The sequence below is a fragment of the Macrotis lagotis genome, chromosome X (genome assembly GCF_037893015.1).
Source record: "Macrotis lagotis isolate mMagLag1 chromosome X, bilby.v1.9.chrom.fasta, whole genome shotgun sequence".
Classification (NCBI taxonomy): Eukaryota; Metazoa; Chordata; class Mammalia; order Peramelemorphia; family Peramelidae; genus Macrotis; species Macrotis lagotis.
The window spans coordinates 632067091-632083021 of record NC_133666.1 but is presented as its reverse complement, the minus strand read 5'-3'; the positions used below and the strand labels follow the sequence as shown (position 1 = coordinate 632083021).

Here is a 15931-nt window from a genome sequence, read left to right as displayed (position 1 = left end):
TATTTGAACTTTGGTTCTCTTGACTCCAGGGTCAGTGCTCTATCCACTTCGTCACCTAGCTGCCCCTCAAATGAGTTTTAAATATATGTAAAGTGCTTTGCAAACCTCAAAGTCCCGTAAATGCTAGCTTATTATTGCTATTGTTGTTGCTATTGCTCCCAGATTTCCTCTGAGTTTTCTTCCAGCTCTAAGATTCCATGATTCTCTGACTGTCAAATATCACTCCAGGGGATGCTTCTGCCTGGCTCAAGGCTTTTTACTTTTGATTCTCTTCTCCATCTGCTCCCCTTTCCACCCATGTTGCCCCACTATCCTTGGGCCCCATCTAAGACAGAGACCACCAGACCAAACAAGGCTCTCCCAAGGTCCAGGCTAGAATCAATGTCTAGACCATTTTAGTACTATAGACACTGAACACCTGCTCCAATTAAGAGCTGTTGGCTTCTCAGGGTGACTGGAATGCCTGCTGTGATACCCCTGCTGCTTTTTCTAAGGAATGGCCTCGTTCCACTTCTCTGCCCATTCGGGGCCTGACGCCCCCATGGCCTCCCCCAGGAGTCATAGACCTGACCTCAGATGCCAAATTGTGTGGATGGCTGTATTCCACCTAGAGAGGAGTTCATCACAGATGAGGAAAAAAGCCCTTATAGAGAGTAGTTATCAGTTAGAAGGAACCTGTAAGGTCAGCTAACCTGACCCACTTATTCTGTAAATGTAAAGAAACTAAGGCCCTGAATGACTTAAATCAGACCACTTGCTCCAGAAACTATAACTAAAAAGTTACAGAGCTGGGATTTGAACAAAGTTCCTCAAAAATCTGCCACAGTAGCGCATATCATACTATGGTTACCTTTATTGTGTCTCCATATCTTCTTCCTATCCCCTTTCTGAAAATTCCCCCAAACTTTCATACTATCTTCAGGAATCACCCTTATTTGAAGCTTGTATAGCCAGGATATTTGCTGTCAATTTGAGAGAAACTGACTTCCCTTCCTTCAGTCACACTTTATCATAAAACCAGTGGATTTACCTGTGAGGATATTATTGGAAGAGCAATGGAGAGATCCTGAAGCTGACTATTTCCAAGGGACTATGGTTGACCTTGTGTTCCACCCCCTGCCCTTCCCTTCCCCTGCCATGACCTCAATATTATCAGACTGAGGTTTTCAAAGCCTCTCTGATTACATCCTTCCTTGGTTGTCCCTGCTCTCGGGCTCCCACTTTTGTGGAGCTCATGTTCATCCTTATCCTTTCCCTTGTGAGAGTTAAAAAATGCTGTAGTGAAAGCCTATCACTTTAATTATTACTGGTCTATCAGATTCTTTTGTTGAAAGCTTTCCCTAAGTCCTCTAACTGCAGAAAGAGACTGGGTGGGACACACACTGCCTGTTAAATTGATGCCTTCTCTGTCTTTCCATCTAGGCCATTACTCTTGCCCAGGTTGCTATATTCTTCTGCTCCAACATACTTGGAATTTGATCTTTCTGATTGAGATACTCCTAGGGTCCCCCTCAGTTTATAAGAGGAAGTCTAGACTTTTCACCTATGATTTTGGGCCTTAATCTCTGTCTCTTTATGTCTCTGTCTCTCTGTCTCTTTGTCTGCCTGCTCTCTCTCTCTCTCTCTCTCTCTCTCTCTCTCTCTCTCTCTGTCAACTTCATATTCCTCAGAGAGGTGGTAGGGACTGGAAAGTCCTGCCTTAAGACAATTCAATATTAGATAGTAATTATGCAATAATCATTAAATAGTAATAATGCAATAACTCAAATGAATAGAGGAAGCCTGGTCTAATGGCAAAAAAGTTGGATTTAGAGGCAATTAAGTGGTTCAGTAGCTGGAGCACTGGCCCAGAGTTAGCAAGATCTGAGTTCAAAATTGAACTAGTGGGAACAGCACAGTGAATAGAGCACCCACCCTGGAGTCAGGAAGATTGGAGTTCAAATCTGTCCCTAAACATTTAATAATTACCTAGCTGTGTGACCTTGGGCATGTCACTTAACCCCATTGCCTTGTAAAAAAAATAAAACCAAAAAAAACTGAATTAGGTGTTTCATTTGCCAAGCACAATGCTAAACTCTAAATGGGATTTGGGGAAGAGGCAAGAGAAGCTCAAAGGTATGCAGCAAGGTGGGAAATTTCCTAAGACACATCCCCACAGAATGATCCTGGGCAAGTTACTTGAACTCTGCTTGCTTCAATTTCCCCATTTGTAAAATAGGAATAATAATATCACCTACCTCCTAGGATTGTCATGAGATAAAATGAGAAAATATTTGTAAAATTCCTTGCAAACCTAACCTAACAAGTGCTGCATAGATGCTTGCTATGTGAAATATTAGAGTCAAAGAATCTTAGTTTGAATCCTGGTTCTACTCTTTAGGTTAGTTAAATGGAGTGGAGGATGGAGCATCCAGTTTGGAGTCAGGAACACTCATTTTTATGAGTTCAAATCTGACCTCAGATATTTGCTATCTGTGTAACCCTGGGCAAGTCACTTAACCCTCTTTGCCTCAGTTTCCTCATCTGTAAAATGAGCTTGAGAAAGAAAACAGTAAACCACTCCAGCATTTTTGCCAAGAAAATTTCAAATAGAGACATGACTAGAACAATAAATCTGCTTTTTACTACCTGCATGACACATGGTTAAGTCAAATTATAATTGTTATTTATAGAGAACGTTAAGGTTTATGTGTCTCTTTCTGGGTCTAGGCTTCCTTCTTTGAGAAAGTATGGGTTAGGACTAAATGATCTCTAAGGTTAATTCCAGCCAGAAATCACCTAGCATTTGACAGTTTGCAAGGTTTTTCTCATATCTATCCTATTGACCTTTTGATAAATGAGGAAACTGAAGCCAAGAGAGTAGAAGTGACTAGTCCAAGGTCCCACAGGCAGTCATTGGCAGCTTTCCTGTGTCCTGAAGTAAATTCTTTCCTACATACTAAATGAACCGCCCATCTTTTCCCATCCCTTTTGTACTTTTTGTTGGTGGAGGGATATAGGGGTGAGGTTGCATCCCCTTGGGTCCCCTTTTCCTGTTTCATAAAAGATCAAACACTTGAAAAACCTCTAAGAGCAGGAATTTTTAACTTTGTGTTACTAGAATTTGACCATCAGTCTTGTGAAACCTAGGGGCCCCCCTCTCAAAATATTGTGTTTAGATCATAAAAAAATATATCATATTACAAAGGAAATTGATTATACTGAAATATGTTTATCAAAACAACCTTTTTTAGAAACCAAGGTCATGGAGTCTAGGTTAGGACCTCTGGCCTTAGATATCAAATGGTCAACCTCTTTGTTTTACAGGTGAAGAAACCTGAGCCCCAGAGAAGTGAAGGGATTCGCTCAAGGTCATACAACTCTCAGAGCTGATCAGTTTTCTTTGATGTTCCAAAGATTTTGGTGGGCATGGCTATTTTTAAAGTGTCTCCTGCCTCTTTCCATCCTGATTCCCCTTCCCCAGCCCTTTCTCCTATTAGATCAGGGAGAGGTGGAAATTTCCAGAAAATTCAGTCCACTCTCAGACTTGAAGAAGGACCCTGGAGAAGGCCTCTTGATCTGCTTCCAAATGGCCTGGGGTTGGTCATAAAGGATGTGGCCTAAAGAAAGAGCCTTCCTCCCCTTAATGAAGCTGCTCCCAAAGCCCCTATGCAGTCAGAACTACTGCTGCCTCCAGTCCCCACTTCCTTAATAACCTCGGCTGGAGAGGCTCTTTCAGTCCTCTGTCAGGCCCTGGCCGGCCCTGGATCCCTTCACCCACTAAATACCGCAAATAGAGATGGACAGGAATTAATGGTACCCATCAAAAGCTGCCTAATTTGTTGTGATGAGGGCAAATTTTGCTTCTGCAGCAGAATTTCTGTGTATTAGGGACAGCCCCTTGGAGATCTGGATTGCCTTGAAACGTTGCCAACCCATGGAAATTTCTCTCAGCCTGGCCTTCCACAATGGCAGGAGAAGAGATAAAGCAATACAATAAGGATTGCAGAGCATTAGAGATGAAAGGTCCCAAAGATATCATCTTGTTCACTCCATCCCCTCATTTTGTGGTAACTGAGGCCCCGAGAGGGCAAATGACTTGCCCAAAGTCACACAGCAAACCCAACCAAGACTATCTAAGGTCTCCCAGCTTCCAATCTGGTGCTCTTTCTGCTATGCACACTAAACAGGCCTTCAATTCAATTCAACATATTTTTTAAAGTACTTGCTATGGGCAAGACACTGGTCTTGGCACCGGAAGAGAGACTGTGATGAAAAGAACCATGGTACCTGTCCTTAGGGAGTTTGGATTCTAGAGAGGGAAATGCAGCATCCATGCCAAGTATGACAGATCAAAGAACTGTAGGATATTAGGATTAAAAAGAACCTTGGAGATTCAATTCTACAAATGCATATGAGGCTCCAAGCACTGTGTAGGTTTTGGGAGCCCCCAAATTAAAAAAAACAAACAAAAGCAGCCTCTGTCCTCAAGGCAGATCATAGATTTTTTTAAAGATATTTAGTCTCTTTATTTAACTTATATGCAAAATACATCATAGAAATTGCCAGACTGAACAAATCAGAATCCCAAACTATTGCAAACATCAGATCATAGATTTTGAGTTGAAAGAAGCCTTAGAGGTCATTGAGTTCCACACTCTTCATTTTATAGGAAAGAAAACTGAGGGAAGAAAAGTGAAGAGATTTGCCTGGGGTCAGACTGCAAATTAAATGCATAGCCCCTTTGACACCCTACCACCCTCCCCAATTCTGTGCTTTTTCCACTCTTTTTTCCACAAGAAGAAAATTATTGTAGGAGAGAGAAACACTTTGAGTGGGTATGGTTTCATGGAGGAAGGTATACCTGAACTGGGATTTGACCAGAAGGTCTCAGTTCAAGTACCAACTTCTAAATGATGTTTCTTCTGATACTAGCACTTCCGTGCTTCTGAAATTACCTTCTATTTACTTTATAGATGTTTTATATAACTTATATGTATGCTATTTCCCCTGAGAGTATCTAGGCATATAGAGGGCAAGGACTGTTTGATTTTTATCCCCATGTACTTAGAGCCTGGGGCATCAGGATAGCCCTCTTGAAGGAAATTATTTTTGAACTGACCTTGAAGGAATCAGGAGATTCTAGGAAGTATGAGAAGGTAGTACATTCCAGGCCCGGGGGATAACCAGTGATAAGGCATGAATGCAGGAGATGGAAGGCTGTGTAACATATAGTAGCAAATAGGCTATTTGGGCTGCAGTGAAGAGTGTTTATTTTTAGTTGTTTTAGTTGTTGCTTTAGTTTGGGGTTTTTTTCTTTTTTGTTTCTTCAGTCTTGTCAAACTCTCCATGACTCTATTTAGGATATTCTAGGAAAAGATATTGAAGTTTGCCATTTTCTTCTTCAGTTCTTCTTACAGATGAGGAAACTGAGGCAAACTGGATGAGGTGACCCTGACTCGCTCAGGATCACAGAGCTATTAAATATCTGAAGTCAGATTTGAACTCAGGTAGAGTAGTCTTTCTGACTCCACTTTATCCACTGGGTCACCTAACTGAGGCAACCAAAATGTCATAAAACTGTATAGAGGTTAAAGAAAAGTATTAGAAAAGTCCCTATGATTTCTAGTAATTAGAAGATCACTGATAACTTTGGAGATGATAACTTCAGTTGAGTGGCAGTGGGTGGTAGATATTAAAGAGAAAAGATTTTGAGGAAGTAGAAGTCTTAAGTACACAGTAGTATTTTTCCCCCCCTCACTTAATGGTGGGGAGGGGGGAGGGAGCAAAGAAATGAAAAGTTGTATGGTCAGAGGAGAAGGACCAAGGGAAGACTTTTAAGATCATAGAAATGAGAGCATGTGTGGAGGCAGATGGAAAGGCACCAGTGGCAAAGGAAAGACTGGAGAAACAAGAGAGTGAGGGGGAGTCCAGAGGCCAGAGAAATACAATGGTAAGAGCACTGGAATCAGACTGGAGACCTAAGATGGACTCTTAGTTCAGACACTTACAAACTTGGAGACCCAGGTAAAGCTGTCTGGTCTTCTTGAGTCTTTTCTCATCTGTAAAATGGAAACAATGACAATAGCACAATCTATCTCTCTGGTTTCCTTCTGTTGTCCTGAAAAGCACCTCTATCAGTGTGAATTGTAAAAGACTCCAACAGCTCTGAATAGGGGAGAAAGCCCATCCTGGGTTGGTAAGAACTCTTTTCCTGTGGAAGGCTGGGTGCCCCTGAGCTGGGAAGGCTGTATCTGGATTGGCGGAGAGGAACTGCTAGGGAGGGGAGCAAAGGGAAAGAAAGAGGCCCATCTGGGGCTGGAAGGACTGTGTGAACCCTCCTCTCTCTCTCTCTCTGTCTCCACCTCCAACCCCCCAACATCCCCTCCCAGTCCTCCTCTGTTGCTGTGGGGCCAAGGCTAGAATTAGGTGGGATTAGAGCCTGAAACTATTGTTGGCTTGTTCCTTCTGGTAGGTCCCAAGGAGAATCCCAGAATTACAATTAGCTATCAGATAAACAGACTTAATGGAAAGGGGCTGCAGAGCTAATGGGCTCCACAAACATTCAGCTGGTGCTTGGGGAGACCTGAGCTTTGCGGGGCTCAAAGAAAGAGGATAGAGAACACAGGCACTTGGTGTTATTGGCAGCTGGGGTAGCCACACTAGGTCAGGCAGCTAGACATAGGGGCCTAGCAGAGAACTACAGAGGGTCAGAGCTGGGAGGAATCTTGGAACAGAGTTTGTCAACACAAGAGATATCATCTCATCTACCTCCCTCATTTTATAGATGGGCAAACTGAGGTCCAGATTGGAGAATGGACTTGGAGGTCACAAATGGTAGACTAGAACTGACTCCTAGCTGGAGATTCACCAGCCTATTCCTAAGTCACTCTGTAAGAGTTGTTTCTGTGTCTAAGGTCACTGTGTCTCCAGAAGGTCCGAGAGAATAAAATATATTCCTTAGTCATAGGAGCATATCAGAGGCCTAACAGAGCTGGCCTTGCACAGCACTGAGAATTACTCTATTGTGATTCAAGTGGTGAAGCCCCCCTCCTCATCAGTGCTGGGCTCTTTGAGGGAGGGGTAGGCAGGGCATGAGCTGACCCTTAGAGATAGCACTAAGCTACCTAGCTCAGAGCCAAGGGAAGGGCTTCTGTCACTAAGGAACTACATGACCTTGTCTTTCTTGCTAAGCCCCAGTTTTCTGCCTGCAAAATGAGGGAATTAGACCCCAGGATCTCAGAGGTGGAAAGGACTTCCGAATCACTATGCTACTTTTTAGACCGACATATTGTATTCTAAATTCTACACTTCCTTTGCCCAATGGAGTTCTTTGGCCTTTCTATCCTTAACATTCCAGGGTTCTAAAACCCTTCCAAGTACAGACATTCTATGTTAGCTGACATGATATATTCTAAGGTCAACATCACTTTGAGATTTTTGACTATTAAGATTCTCCCACCCTCTGTCCAGTTGAGACATCGTATATTCTAAGGGTTCTCTTGGCACTGACATTCTGTGACCTCATATTCTGACATTCTATTCTAAGATCCTCTAGTTTGGATACTATGTACCCTAACGTCCCCTCAACTTAGACATGTGTGTGTTCTAAAATCCCTCCAGCTCTGGCATTCTGTGTTCTAAAGTCCCCCTGATTCTGACAATCTGGGTTCTAAAGTTCCCATAGCTTAGACATTCTGGCTTCTAAGAGCCCCCTCAGCTCTGACATTTTTTTGTTCTAAACACCTCCTAGCTCTGACATTCTGGGTTCTAAGCTCCATCCTAACTTTGACAGTTTATGTTCTAAGATCAGCTCAGCTCTGATATTCTGTGTTCTAAGACTATTCCCCCTCCCAGTCCTGGTCATCTGTTCTAAGCTCCTTCCTAGTTCTGACATTTTACATTATAGGACAGAATACATGTGGAATAATTCATTGACATTCAGCAAAGGCTTTATGAGAGTGTGTGCTACAGTTGTGCTGAGTTGTGATTCAGGCACCAGCAGTAGCCCAAGTCCCTCACCCTCAAGGTGTTCTTTGACTTGGGGACAAAAGACATATGTCTGAGTAACCATGATAAACAAGGCAGTTCAGTGTGGTAGATGCCTCATCTTCTAAGACTTATAAGCTTATCAGTCTCGTGTTTAATAGCTGCTTAAACTCTTTATTGACATGGAATAAGGGGCAGTATGCGGAATTCAGCTCATTCAATGAAAGAGGAATGACTTTTGGAATGTGGCATCGCAGAATGTTGGATATGATGTCAGAGAGAGGGGTTCATATACTGGATCTTATCTATCCTTCCCCTCCAGACCTACTTTCCATGACTCATAAACCCCTAGAAAAACCATATTCTTAGTTATACACTGAGCTCACCATTAATAAGGAAATTTTTGACAGTTCTTCTTGGTGCCCCACCCCAACCCGAATAACCTGAAAGGGCCAGCCCTCTGGATTCCAGAGTCCTAGATTTTAAGAGGTGAAAGGGATTTCACTGACCAAGTAGTTCAACATATACATCCCCATAATTTAGCAAGTGGTTATCCAGGCCTCCCCCTAAAAGGAACCAATCCCACTTGGAGGAAGCTTTTCCTAATATCCAGTTTGGTTTGAGGACTTTTCCTTTCCCACCTTTGTACCTTCCTGCCATTAATTTTGCACATCAAATGGTATCTCCTTGAAAGATATCTGCTAGTTTATGACTAAGGAAGAGATGGAGAACATCACCAAAAACCAACTAGATGATTTTGATTACATTAAATTAAAAAGCTTTTGCACAGATAAAACCACTGTAACCAAGATCAAAAGAAATGTAGTAAATTGGGAAACAATCTTTACAACTAATGATTCTGACAAAAGATTCATTTCTAAAGTATACAGAGAACTGTGTCATATTTTTTTTAAAAAAAGCCATTCCCCAATTGACAAATGGTCAAAGGATATAGATAGATAGATAGATAGATAGATAGATAGATATGCAAAGGCAATTTACAGATGAGGAGATCAAAACAATCCATAGCCATATGAAAAATTGCTCTAAATCATTAATTATTAGAGAAATGCAAATTAGAGCTTCTCTGAGGTACCACCTCACACCTCTCAGACTAGCCAATATGACCAGAAAGGATAATGATCATTGTTGGAAGGGTTGTGGGAAATCTGGGACACTATTACATTGTTGGTGGAGCTGTGAACTCATCCAACCTTTCTGGAGAGAAATTTGGAACTACACCCAAAGGGCAACAAAAATAAGCATACCCTTTGATTCAGCAATACCACTACTGGGTCTATCTATACCTTGAAGAGATGAAGAAAAAGGGTAAGAACATCACTTGTACAAAAATATTTATAGCAGCCCTGTTTGTGGTGGCAAAGAATTGGAAATCAAGTAAATGTCCTTCAATTGGGGAATGGCTTAGCAAACTGTGGTATATGTATGTCATGGAACACTATTGGTCTATTAGAAATCAGGAGGGATGGGAATTCAGGGAAGCCTGGAGGGATTTGCATGAACTAATGCTGAGTGAGATGAACAGAACCAGAACATTGTCAACCCTAACAGCAACATGGGGGTGATGTTCAACCTTGATGGACTTTCTCATTCCATCAATGCAACAATTGGGGACAATTTGGGGCTCTCTGCAATGGAGAATACCATCTGTATCCAGAGAATGAGCCGTGGAGTTTGAACAAAGACCAAGGACTATTTCCTTTAATTTAGAAAAATTAATTTAGATATCTTATTGTCTGATGTTATCTCTTATATTTTTTGTTTCTTCTTTAAGGATATGATTTCTCTCTCATCACACTCAATTTTGCTCAATGTACAACATGGAAACAAAGTAAAGACTGACAGATTGCTTTCCTTGGGGGGGGGGGAAGTAAGATTGGGGAACAATTGTAAAACTCAAATAGAATCTTTTTTTTAAAAAAAAAAAAAAGAAAGATATTTTCTACCTTTGGAGGGAATTTATTGTGCAGGGTGTGGTGCAGTATGTAAGCATCAATGATGGAGAATCAGATGCCCTTGAGTTGAAACTTTTTTTCTGCTTACTACTTGGGTAGCCTTAACCAAGTCATTCCTTGGCACTAGGCCTGTTTCCTCATTTGAAAATGAAAGGGTTGAGTTAGAAGGCCACTTCTAGGTCTAGACTTTGATACTGTAAGGGCACCAGCCTCTCCTGCTTGGGTAGCTAGAGGGTCAACAAAAACCACTGGGGAAGATAAGGTCAAAGAAAACCTGTTCAGGCAGGGTTTCAACCAGATGTCCAGAGAACCTGCATGATTCCAAATGCATTTTATTGTCTCCAGCCTATAAAGTTTTGCATTTCCAAACAGGTACTGCAGCACCTGGACTTCTCTACCGAGGCAAGCCAAACTGTGCCAGTCACAAGTATATGGTGATATTCAGCCAACACAGCTGGCAGGCTGGGAGAAGAGTAAAATGGGGGCATGGGGAAAGAGGAAGGGAAGAGCCAAGTCTGGGGCACCAAGGCCTGAAGGGAGTACTTCTCAGTATACAGAGGACCTCTGAGGTTCCTCTTCAGGCTCTGAGTCTTCGGTCCTGTGCCTGGAACTATCTGTGTTGGAAGGCACTTGACGGACCAGGGTCAACACTTCTGTGGTCCAGTGGTCCAGCTGTGACCTGGCTGATTCATCCTCACTGAAGCTCTCTGGGTTGGAGTCCGAGCCTTCCTCAGCTCTGACCACAAGTTGCTTGCAGATGGGGCAGGTCCTACGAAGGGCCTGGGAGAACCAGGGATCGATGCATTTGCAGTGGTAGATGTGAGTACAAGGGAGGATCTTCAGTTGGTCCCCTTCCTCATAGTCATCCAGGCAGATGGCACAGACATCATTTTGGCAGGTGAAGGTGCGCGTGTGCATCTTCTTCCGGTTAGGGGTCTTGGTCACTGTGTTCCGTTCTCTCCACCGCCACCAGTACAGCCAGACCCTCCTGATGATGAGCAGTGTGGACATCAGCAAGGTCACCACACGGCCAAGCACCCAAAAAATAGACAGGACAGGGTGGCAGTCAAGCTCAGAGTAATGATGATGGTTGGGTAAGAGGATGACATGGGCACCCTTGTTGCCACATAGGATGACCCGGAGGTCCTTCGACGTCGCCTCACTGACAAACACTGATGGGATCTCAATCTGCTGCCGGATATCATCGTATACATGTACCATGTTGACAAGGTCATTGGAGTGGACATTGTGTACAATGACTGCCTGGAAGCCGGCCTGCTGGGCATGGAGGACCTTGAGGTCAAAGGTGCAATCGAAGCGACGGACCAGTGCAATGGAGCCAAGGGAGTGGTTAGATAGCATCGGACCCTCAATGGGCTGGCAGGCATTGGGTGGCCGAGCCTCAATCAGATACCCTCGAATACCATCCTCAGACAGGGGTGCCCCAAACAGGGCAGGTGCATCGCTGAAGTCCACAGTACTAGCACTGTCATTGACCACTGCCCGGACTAGGGCCTCGTCAACTGGCGGTTTCAGTAGCAGAAAAAGGAATGCCACAGGCCTCAGGAAGTAGAAGGCCATACCCCATGTCCCCACTGCCCCCATGGCTGGGGGTTGTGTTGTGGAGGCGTTCCACCCCAGTGGGGCTTGCCCTGGAGGGATGAATGGGGTCCCACTCTCCCCTTGCTGCCTCACGCTTAATGCTCCTGTGCGGAGTGTTAGGACTTGAATGGGGACCCAGGTTCTTGTCAGGGATGTCTAGACTTCTGGAGACATGCTTACATCCCTTGTTCACTGGCAGGAGGCTCAGTCAGCTAGATTTCAATGAGGCTGCAGTGTCTGGGGGGCCATAACAAGGACAGGGGCCATAGGAGTGGGAAGCCTCCCAGGATGATGGAGCAAAGACTGGAGGCAAGAGAGAGTAAGCAGCCTCACCAAAAGAGTCACTAACCTCTAGGGACTCAGGGCAGGGAGCATCTCATTTTCAGGATGCCCTCCTTTGTATCCGTTGGCAGCCTGCTCCTGCCAGGTAATTCTCAGTCTCTGCCCCTACCCCTTTGGGGCCCTGTCTAATGGGGGAGTTGAATGATTCTAGAATCCCTCTGGCCCCTCATTGTGACATCACTGAAGGAGCTCTCCCCCTCCCCCAGAACACACAAGCTATCTGGGTAGCCTGCCAGACTTCACACACATACACACACACCCCGCCTTCATCTCCCTGCCTCTCTCTCTGGCCCAGTTCCCATCTCCCCACTGCCACCCAGCCCCTCCTCTTTCCTTTCTTTTCCTAGGATGAGTCCCTGAGCAGCAGTAGCACCAGATACAAGGGGGAGGGAGGAGGGCCTGGACCCTATTTGAATGTCAAAGAGTCTAAGCCTGGTTTTGTTGGAGTTCTTCCCTAATGAGAGATTCAGGAAAGACCCCATTCTGGGACCTTCCAATGGCTTCCAACTTTTTTCCCAGACTCTGGGACCTTGGGGATAGACCTTGGCAGCCAGAATCAGCCTGCTGGGGTTGGAGGTGGGGATGGGAGGAGCAAGAATTACTGGCTGCTCCATATTCACTGGCATCTTCTGACATATTGAAAGGGAGGGTCTGCCAGTTACTGGGCTTTTCTCAGGACCAGGTACAAATAAAAGATGTTCTCCCAGGGACCAAGATTCAAATCCTGGCTACCACTTGGCACTTCCATTAACTGATTGACATCAAACAAAACTGTTATGTTCTAAAGGTCTCAAAACCAGAACTCAATAAGGCTCAGAACCGTTTGAGAACCTCATTTGGTTGGGACCTGATTTAGCTCAGATGCTATCTCTCTTCCCCATAATACTTTTTTTTCCTGCTATTAGTTTTCTCTCTCTCACTCCCTTTTTCTCCCCTTCTTTTCTCTCAAACTCTTTTGTGGCTTTTTTTGTCATTTGTGCCCCTTAAGGAAATGAAAGTTCCATGAGATCCAGGATTAGTTTTCATCCTAGGAATCCCTTTCAGCCTTTGCATCCCTGGCACACAATTTGTACTTGGTAGGCATTTAATAAATTCTAGATGTCTAGAAAATAATAGACTAGACTAAAAAATAGAAGAGAATACATTAGATTAAAACAGAATAGATTAGAATAGACTAGAACAAATTAGAACAAAATAGATCAGTATAGACTAGACAGAATAGAACAGATTAGGATAGTCTAGAGCCTCCTGACACAGGAAAGAACCCACTCTACATACTGGGATACAACCTGAGGTACCTCTCCCTACCTCTGAATCTTCATCCCCTGGTATTCCTATTCTTCAACCAAATTGGACAAACCAGGCCATGGGGAAGACAGGAACCTGCCAACAAGGGAAACTGGAAGACACCCAATGTTGTGAACTTGGGTTTGAAATCCTGATATCTAGGTTCAGTTCCTGGCCTTATCATTTACTTTCAATGTGACCCTGGCCAAATCCTTTTTGGGGGGGTGGAGAAAGATGAATACTTTGATTTCTAAAGTTGCTCCTAATTCTGTGATTCTCTGGGTCTCCCACAAGGAGGTAAGGCTGGTTGACATACCCAGCTTCAAAGATAGGAACAGAGGTCCTGGAACATAGTGGATAGTTAGAGGTGTCAGAGACAGCTTCCCTTTTCCATACCCTCCTTCCTAATGGGAGTGGTTGGGACCAGATTCCAGAAGAAGGTGCCTAGTGCCTCTCTGGAAGTCAGTAGCTTCCAGTGACACTATGGAAGAGGTCCAAACCCAAAAGGCTGTGACCTCCAGATCTGCTCCCTTAACCCTTCCTGTCAGGAGGATAGCTCTTTTTCTTCCCAAATCATCTGCCTTGCATCTTAGGCAAAGAAGGGGTAGTTCACATTTATCCATCACTTTGAAATTTGTATTACAAAGCACTTTGCATTTATTATTTCATTTTGGCCTTTCAGCAATCCTATGAGATGGTATTAACCCAGCTTAATAAAGACATTCCAGAAGTTAAGAGATGAGATATCGATTAAGTGTAGGTGGTTGGATTCAAACCTGTATCTTCAGACTTCAAGTCCAGTGCCCACTCTATGATAACATACTGCCTAGGATTGAAAGCCCAAAGTTGCCCTTAAGGGTCATCTAGTCTAAGACTGCCAGTACAGATGAGGAAACTGAGTCTATGAGAGCTTCAGTAGCTTATTCAGGACTTCTGTTCTGCCATGCTTCCACAGTTCAGTTATTGTTTAACCCTGGGAAATCCTGCTCCTAGAGTCCCTTCCTCTGATTGGTTGTTTCCTCCTGGACCCTCTATTTAAAGGAAGGGTTATAAGGAATGTGATGATCATTCCTTCATTCTTCTCTGGAGTGTATTGACTCTAGACATCTTTCTCCCCCTCGCCTCCATATAGATGCCCTCCCCAATATTTCTGTTTTTCAGCTTCCTTTTATGTGTTGGCTTCCTCCAATAGAACATAAAGGAGGAATTGTCTGTAATTGGGGGAAGGGACTATCTTTGCATCTCCACATGGTTCCTGATTCACAATTAGCATTTAATAAATGCTTAATGATTAAGTTGCCTCTTCTCAGTTTTCTCATTTCTAAAAATGGGAATACTCCTTATATTCCCTGCCTATAAGTGCTTTAGATTACATGTAACTCCTGTTAGATTGTGATCTCCTTGAGGGCAGAGTCTGTCTTTTTTTTTTGGTATCCCCCAGCACGGACACATAGTAGGAACTTAATAAGAACTTATTAACTAACTTCTCTTATGAGGGAGGCATACAGATGATAAATCAAAAACTGGCAGTGAAAGATGACCTTGGTGGGGAGGGGAGCAGGAATTCCTTGACAGTTTGATGGAACATGAAGCATGGTCTGGGGTCAGTGAGTTGGGGGTGGAGGTGATCAAAGCAGAGAATAAATTTGCATGAACTCTAGAACTGAGGGGATTGACTTTGCCAGGAACTAGGGCCTGGGGTCTGAAATCTGGTGAAAGGGTGACACTTGTGTCAGGGCTCAAGTGGAACCCAAGTTTCTTCTGACTTTGAAATGGGACTAATGGTGCACAATCCTTTCCTGGGGGTATTGGGAAAGCAGCGCTCTGGAAACCTTAAAGTACTAGAGAAACCAGTCAACAAACATTTATTAAACATGTGCTATGCTACTATTTTAAGGATACAAAGGCAAAAAAATGGGAGGTGGGTGGAGTGGGTGCCATTCTTAAAGGCAAAGTCTGTGTAATTTTTTTCTTTTCAAGCCTCTAGCATGAGGCACAGGTTCTACATAGAGTCAATTCTCAATAAATACCTTGGATAGTCATCAAAGTCCATTACATTTACCTGCTATCCTCCACATGGCTGCCAAAGTGATATTCATTTATTATTTCTTTTAAAGACTAGATCTCTCTATCCAATCCTGATTGGAAGCAAGTGCTATTCAGGTTGTCATGGGAGCCTTGACCTGCTCCTGTTTCCATAAAAGGAAGCTGTTTTTGCTTGTCTGTTCTTAGATAACCTAGTGCTTGTAGGCTCACCACTTTAATACCCAACTGAATTAGCCCATTGCTATATAGAACCCAGGCTTGAAACATCCACCAACGGTGAGCCTGCTCCATAGAAAGGGTTGCATGTTGCATTTTCAAACCCAGAGTGGATACCATTCTAAATCACAAAACTGATCAAGTCACTTCTCTTCAATAAACTACAGTATCTCCCTATGACCCCCGAGACAAGATACAAACTCCTTGTTGGATATTTAACATCCTCTACAATCTGGCTATAATCTTTCTAGCTTATTGAACAGAGAAAACATGACTGCTAAGCTTGGGGGTACAAGTACAAAAAAGCAAGACTGTCAGTGCCTGCCATTAGGAACTTACTTTTTAAAAGGAAAGAGAGCCCACATTGGGAAATAATGTCCAGGGAAGGATAGAACATCAGTTTAAAAAAGGGAAGGGGTAATGGATTACAGCTAAGGTGACAGGAAAATGACTGGTTACATAGGGTAAATTGTCAACAATGAGGGGCAGAGTGG

The 15931-nt window shown here is 43.6% G+C and overlaps 1 protein-coding gene across 1 annotated transcript; it reads right to left on the bottom strand.

Annotated features, from left to right (window-relative positions):
• Positions 1-10259: 10259 nt before the first annotated feature.
• On the bottom strand, positions 10260-12027 carry ZNRF4 (zinc and ring finger 4). Its single transcript, XM_074199929.1, has one exon. It carries the CDS (start codon positions 11547-11549, stop codon positions 10491-10493), a length of 1059 nt encoding a protein of 352 aa, XP_074056030.1. The 5' UTR covers positions 11550-12027; the 3' UTR covers positions 10260-10490.
• Between the last annotated feature and the right edge of the window lie 3904 nt (positions 12028-15931).